At 51.4% G+C, this 7,234-nt stretch overlaps 1 protein-coding gene across 1 annotated transcript in view; it reads right to left on the bottom strand.

Moving 5' to 3' along the window:
- GHRL (ghrelin and obestatin prepropeptide) overlaps positions 1–2,710 on the bottom strand; it is a 5,576-nt gene extending 2,866 nt beyond the window's left edge. Inside the window, exons 1-2 of the mRNA XM_017501496.2 lie at positions 2,290–2,710; positions 1,972–2,088 (exon numbers count right to left, since the gene is read on the bottom strand). Of these exons, the coding sequence (XP_017356985.1) occupies positions 1,972–2,088; positions 2,290–2,526 (354 nt within the window). The 5' untranslated portion in view covers positions 2,527–2,710. The remainder of the gene's footprint in view (positions 1–1,971; positions 2,089–2,289) is intronic.
- Positions 2,711–7,234: the final 4,524 nt, after the last annotated feature.

Genomic DNA, 7,234 nt, shown 5'->3' with positions numbered 1-7,234 from the left:
GATTTTACCATGTTGGCCAGGCTGGTCTTGAACTCCTGACCTCAAGCTATCCACCTGCCTTCGCCTCCCAAAGTGCTGGGATTACAGGTGTGAGCTACTATGCTCGGCCCCCCTCATCTTTTTTTTTTTTTAAAGGAAAGTTGGGGCCTTCCATTCCTTCCAGTAAATACTCATTTTTCTTCCATGTCTGAGGTGAATGCAGGGTGGCTGATCACCTGGCCGACATCTTAGGAAACGCAAGCACTGGTCTGGGAAACTGCTGGGCTGGCCTAACACCTGGCGCTGTGGTGCAGGCAAGCAAGAGGTGGCGTAGTGCTGGCTGGTGGGGTCCGGCTTCCTTCTTGGCCTCAGTGGCTCATCTGTCCAATGGGAGTGGGGCTTGGTCTCCAGAGTCTTCCACTCTGAAACTTGATTTTGGGAGGAAAACATTTGCAGGGAGGTAGAGGGGCCTGAGATGAGAGAGGTGGGTGGGACCCTAGGATACGAGGGCTTTTGATAGTGGGGTGCTTCAGGGCTCTGTAGCCGCCCCTCTTCTGGCAGCTCCAGCACCTCCCAGGCATTTGACTTCCGGTTCCAGCCTAGGCAGTGTGGGTCACGTGCTCCGAGGTTGGCTTTCACTGAAACTGCAGACTTTCTGCTGTACCAGCCCTACTTTGTGTCATCAGCCACCAGGACCTCTTCCTCATCTGGGCTAATGTGCAGCCCCTCTGGCAGGGATGACCATGTGTGGAGCTGGCCCCTCTTAGCAGCATAATGTCCTGCTTTTAGCATAAGGATATGCAGCTCTTTAAAATGGGAATCTAGTGCGTCCCATGGTGTGGAGGAAGGGCCTGAACACCACTGGGTGCTGGTGAGAACAAGAGTGAGCAGGGGCTGGGGGAGCTTCTGGATGGCTTTCTTCCTCAATTGGAGAAGAGTCTGGTGAACAGGCAGGCGGGGGCCAAGGTGGGCACGTTTCATTCCTTCTGAAGGAAGAGGCCTCCCTTGGGCCACTGTGCGCTGTCTCTGTTCACCAGACCAGTGAGGGGGAAGAGTGCTCGGGGACCCGAGTCAGCCCTGACCTTGTGTTGCGTCTCTACCACACGCTGCTGTGGTACCCTGGGCAAGTGAGTTCACCTCTGAACTGTCCTCGGCTCTAAAGTAGGAACAATGCCAGCCCTGCTTACCTCACAGGTCGTTGTAGGGAGCAGATGGAGCGTAGCAGGAGTGAGGCAGTTAGAGAGAAAGTTGGTATACTTGGGCTCAGTTCTAATAACTGCCATTATTAAGTGCTACCCTGGGGGAATCCTGCTTTAGCTGCAAAATGGTGTCACCAACCAAATGCTTAGAAGAAACCATTCCCTGAACCACAGCCACAGGAAGGTTGCATAGTCAACCCCGTAAAATCCCTTTATTCCCTCCTCCTCTCTGCTATTGGGTTGTCTGAACTCTCTCCTTGCCCCATGCACGATTTGTCAGAGCAGAACTCGGCCAGATCTGCCCCCTCCTTTCCTCCAGGTGAGGTGAGTGAGTGCCGGAGCCCAGGCTGGTGCCAGCTCTCCCATTCTGGGTGCTGTTTCGAAGCATTCCAGCCCCCAGTTCAGGCCCTAGAAGCCCCTGAGTAAAACACGGTTTTGTGCAGAGAAACATCTTCAATTGGGGCCTGCCGTTTATTTGTACATGTCTCTGTCTCTGTGCACTGTATTTTCTGTCCCGTTTGAGTTGCCTGGAGGCTCTGGCACCCTCTCTCCTCTGCCTGGGCTTCTTCCATCCCTATTCTGTTGTAGCAAAGTTACTTTTCCCAGGTCTTTTTCTCTTAATAGGCAAAGACCTCATAGAACCCAGGGCAAGGCTCAGCTCCTGTGGTGCCATTTTATAGTCCTGGCGAGCTTGTAGATGGACCCTGTTCACTGCCACCTCTCCCTGCCCTCCCTTTCCCCTGACCCCAGCCCCCTTACTGCCAAAGAAGCATAAAACTACAGAGGTACCAACCTGGATTTCCAGTTCATCCTCTGCCCCTTCTGCCTGGCCTCCATCTTCTGGGTGGAGCCAGCTTTCCAGAGCTCGGGACTGCAGCTTGGCTGGTGGCTTCTTGGACTCCTTTCTCTGCTGGAAGGGGGAAATGGTCTCTTTAGGACCCTAAGCCCTCATGTTCTTCCAGAAACAGCATGGTCAGGCCCAGAGTCCTCTGTGCTCTGGGAAAAGGCTGAAGCCCAGAGATTTTGCCCTGGGTCACAGAGCTGGCTGCTAAGTGGCAGGGCTGGAACAAGATAGCTAGTCAGCAAGTGGGGCTTTGTGGGGAGGTCTCACCTGCATTCTCTGGTGTTCAGGGCTCAGGAAGCTGGAGCCTGCCATGGCCAAGTCCAGCCAGAGCACGCTCAGGAGCAGGAGGCTGCAGATGGTCTTTGGGGAGGGCATGGCCTCAGCTGGGTTGAAGACAGGTGGGCCTGGGGGAGAGAGGGTCTCCAGCCAGCTGCCTCCCCTTCTCATGTGCCTCTGAGCTTGCTCAGGTAGGAGCCTGGCAGATGGGGTGAGGGGCTTTACCATCTGGGGTCCTGACTGCTATGTAGAGAGGACCCCTCTCCACCTCCCAAGGTAGAAGAGAATGGAAGGATGTGTGTTCTCTTCAAGGTTGTTCAGAGCAGAACGCCTGGCAGCAGGACTTGATAGGGGCTGAAAGGCACTCCTCCCCAGTGCCTTTCATCCCAGGCTATGAGGAGCTCGTTGCAAGTCTTTATGAGTGAGGAAGCTGAACCAGCAAGGGCCCCAGGGGACGTGGGTGGGGGTTAGAGGCAGCTCCTAAGCCAAGCTTTGTCTCTGAGCAGCCAGCCAGACTCAGATTGTCCAACATCCCATGTTTAGAGGGAGCTCTTGAGGCCCAGAGAAGTTAAATGAACGGGCAACAGTCACGGATGATAAACCTATCCGCAAACATGCACGCAGAGAGTAGAGAGAGAACCTACCTGCGATTCCTGGTGGAGGTGGTGCCTGGTGGCTGTTGGGTCCTTATATAGGAAGGCTGATGTTTGTTTTAAACCAGCAACCCCATCTCAGAGGTGGCCTAGCTTCTTTGGGGCTGATGTACATTCCTTGGGAACTAAAAATGTTCGTGTCCTCTGTGTAGAAGTCAACAGTGGAGGTCAGATGCCCTGCGGAATTGCTGGGTTGGTGAGAGGTGAAGCATGTGCTCCAGCTGTCCCTGGAACACAAGGTGGCAGGGTGCCCCGAGTGGGCATGACCCTGGTGGAGGAGGGAGGGAGGAGAGGGACTCTGGGGTCTGGGTGCAGCTTTGTTGCTGTGTGACCTTAGCATACTCGCCCTTTCTCCCTGGGTAAAATGAGGCTGTTGTCACTAGGAGAGCTCCGAAACCTCCCCAGTCCGGATCCCTGTTGTTTCCTGCGTGCTGATGCTGCTCTGGCCTCTGTGAGCCCCGGGAGCCTATGGGGAGCCAGGCTGGTGATCTTCTACCTTCCCGAGGAGGAGAGTCCCACCTCCCGGGTGAGCAGAATGCTCCTGACCGTCCTGTGGAGCAAGCTGGTGTGGGGATAACCTCAGCCAGTGGCTATGCTTAAGTCATTTCTGCCAGGTGCTGTGAGATGACTGCTTGGCTTGGTGTTTTTTCACATGGCAGCTTGCCTTGCCTTCCCCAAGCAGTTTTGGTCTCTAGTTTAGCCTGTTCTGAGACGGAAGCACGTTGGACCTGGAGGTGGAAGATCTGCACTCAGCATGGGCACTGCTCCTCCCTCATTGACTGGCCTTAGGCAGACCACGAATGATTCCCCTTACCCAGAGTCTTTGAGGGTGAACTGAGGCGATGGGAGAAAGTGGCTTCTAACCTGTAAAACAGCCTGCAGATGACAATGGTTTCATACCAGGCCCACAGGACTTGCCAGCATAGGTCAAGGCCACTGCCTCATTTCCCTTGGCCCCAGGAATTCCTTTCTTTCTGGAGTGCTTTATCCAGCTGGGTGCCCAGGCAGGAACCCCTAAGGGCCAGTGAGTTGTCGGCAGAGAAGTTCTAGCAGTTCAGGAGAGGAGCTAACCTGAGGCTGGGGCTTGTGGCAGTGATGTTAGCAAAGGCTAACATCCAGGAAGAGGCCTGTGGTGAACTTGGGGCAGTGCTTTGAAGGGAGGGCTTCTCGGCAAGCGGAGGGGAGGTGAAGGCGTGGGTAGAGTATGTCAGGGCAGCAAGGAGAAACCTGGGTGGCTTGGAGGATGGTGGTGATGAAGTCTTAACAAAAATGTTAGAAGGTGCCTTGGGAGCTGCTAGCCCAAGAAGTTTGGGCTTTATTTGTAGGAGGGAAGCCACTGAAGATCCTTGAGCAGAAGAGAGACAGACCATAGAATGAAAGAGCTGGAAAGACTTTCAAACCCTGGGAGGCTGAATCCTTTATTTCACTGGAATAAAAACTGAATGCCAAGAGGGTTGCACTTTCCCCAAAGGCCATACAGCTATCAGGGGCAGTGCTGGGGCTCCCACCCGAGTCTCTTGGTTCTAGTAAGTGCTCTTTCTGATATGCCATCTGGCTCCGTAATGAACATGGTATTCCAGGAAAATCAGTCTGCGCTGAACAGGATAGAGTTGGGGCAGGATGTCCAGTGAGGATGTCCATTGAGGCAGTAGAGCAGTGGATTGCCAAATGACCACCTACTCTGACCTGAAAGATCAACCTCAGGGTGGATGGGAGCTTTCTAGTCTCTTGGGACAGCAGAAGCACAGGCCAGGTTGGACTGAATCGTTAAGTGGGACGTGATGGACAAAGTACCTCCTGTTGGTAAACATCTCCCCACTGGCCCACCGTGGTGGCTAAAATCCCGTCTTTAGTCCCAGCAACATGTGAGCATGTCACCAGGAGGCCTTCACAGACCTGTCCACCACCTCAGTGTAGACCTCTTTTGGCCCTGGAGCCCAGAGAGGCTGAAGTGGAGAGGGTGGAGGGGTCTGTAGTCCTCAGAGAAGACTTGAGCAGCTTTTTCAGAGCCACCAACTACCCCATTAAAAAAAAAAAAAAAAAAAATCCCCAAACAGAAAAACCCTAACTATGGTGACCAGGCACCTCCTGAGACATGAAGCCTCTGCTTACCCAGACCCCAGAGGCCTCTCCAGGCAGAGCTGCCAGTGTTGATCTTAGATAAGACCACCAGTGAGTAAACACCCACTTCGAGCTGTGTTATATTTGGGGAACTGAAATGTCCCTTGGGAGTTGGAAACTCCACGAGCCACATACCACAGAGTCGAGGAAGGAAGAGCTGATGGATGGAATCTGGTGTGTATGGTGGAGGAGGCACCCGGAAGCTACCTCACCATCCTCTCTGTTACGGAACAGAGGAGAGATGCAGGCGGAGGACACAGCAAGTCTGAATCACGAGGAACTTGGAAGAAGCCTGAGCAACCTGGAGGGGACTGGCTGACTAGCCTCATGCTTTCCAAGTGTGAATAATAACCAAGCCCAGTTTGGCAACTCGTTGAGGGTGAGGACGAAGCCACGATCTCCTTTTCGGACCTTGGTGGGGGCTCAGGAAGCAGGTTCCCTTCAGGCGGTAGCTTTCCTTCCCTTTGCAGGTCTCTTGAGGGCCTGCCTTCATGAAGGCACATGAGTGACTTATCATTTGTGAATTAATTGCTATATGTAAAGAGCGTCTGAGGACAAATTATCTTCATATACTTTTCATTATAATTTTATTTGTACTGATAATTAGTTGGTTTAGCAAGCACTTTTTTCATAGATTTGGCTAAACTTCAGTCTGAAAGAGGCAGATTCTGAGGTTCTAGAAAGAGATTTTATTCTTTGAGATAGGACCATTTGGTGGGATTTCTTTTTGTCCTAGTTGTAGCTTCCATAATTTCTAGATTCACATTTTCCAATAGATATATGCAGGCATACCTCGGAGGCATTGCAGCTTTGGTTCCAGACCATAATGAAGTGAGTCGCATGAATTTTGTTGCTTTCCCAGTGAATATAAAACTTATGCTTCTACCATACTGTAGTCTGTTAAGTGTGCAACAGCATATGTCTAAATATGTATGTTTTTTTTTGAGACAGGATTTTGCTGTGTCACCCATGCTGGAGTGCAGTGGCACTATTATGGCTCACTGCAGCCTCAACCTCCCTGGACTCAGATGATCCTTCCACCTCAGCCTCCCAAGTAGCTGGGACTACAGGTACACACCATCACACTCAGTTAATTTTTGTATGTTTTGTAGAGACAGGGTCTTGCCATGTTGCCCAGGCTAGTCTTGATCTCCTGGCTTAAGTGATCCTCCTGCATTGGCCTCCCAAAGTGCTGGGATTACAGATGTGTAGTCTTTGAAATCTGGTGTGTATTCTTATAGCGCGTTTCAATTTGGACTCGCCGTTTCAAATGCACAGCAGCCACGTGGCTGATTCTAGATAGGTGGCCGTCACTCTGAAATCCTCCCTAACCTCAGCCATACTCTCTCATCCCTCTTCTTCGCCAAGCCCGGCCTCTCCCACTGGGGCTTCCCTAGCCTCCAGCCATCTTGGGGCCACAGCTCTAACACTTTGCCTCTCTTGTGTCTTCAGTCTGTTCCCTTCCAATGGCTTCTGCTTTCTGCCTTAAAATACACCCAGGTCCCTAATCCTGAAAAAGCTTGTTTTGCACCGATCTCACCCTCCCCTCATGTTATGTCTCCATTTCCTTTTCCTTTCCTCGTGTCCCCTTCTTTACTGTGCCCTGGCTCCTCAAAACTTGAACTTGCCTCTCATCGCCACCACTGTACTGAAACTGTTCTCTCAGCGTTGCTGATCGTCCAGCCTTTTAGTGTATGGACTGCTAAGAGCCATAGGACCTCAGGGTGGGCTGTGGCCTGGAGGGCCATCTAATCTCAACTTCCAGAAGACCTGTGTTGGGTTGTGTTGGATTCATGAGGAAAGCTTCATAAGTTTTATGCACGTTTGTAAGACTCCATCCTTGGATTCTGATACAGTAGCTCTGGTGTGGGGGCCCCAGAATCTGTTTCAGGTATCCCAGGTAGTTTTGATTATAAATTACCAAGTATCCCAGGTAAATTTTGATTATAATGCTTGCTTCCGGCAGAAAATTTAAACATGGAAGATGCAGTCTTTCTCTCTGAATATCCTAATTGTTTCTACTAATGTGAATACCTTATATAACCACAGTACATTTATCGAAATTAAAACACCAGTGTTGGCACGTTACTGTTAATCTCCAGACTATTTGTAAGTCACTAGTTTTTCCACTGTCCCATCTGTTCTTCCTTTTTTTTTTTTTT

Source organism: Cebus imitator, unplaced genomic scaffold (assembly GCF_001604975.1).
Source record: "Cebus imitator isolate Cc_AM_T3 unplaced genomic scaffold, Cebus_imitator-1.0 Scaffold281, whole genome shotgun sequence".
Taxonomy (NCBI): domain Eukaryota; kingdom Metazoa; phylum Chordata; class Mammalia; order Primates; family Cebidae; genus Cebus; species Cebus imitator.
The sequence above is the reverse complement of the archived record's forward strand: the minus strand, read 5'-3'. Positions and strand labels throughout refer to the sequence as shown.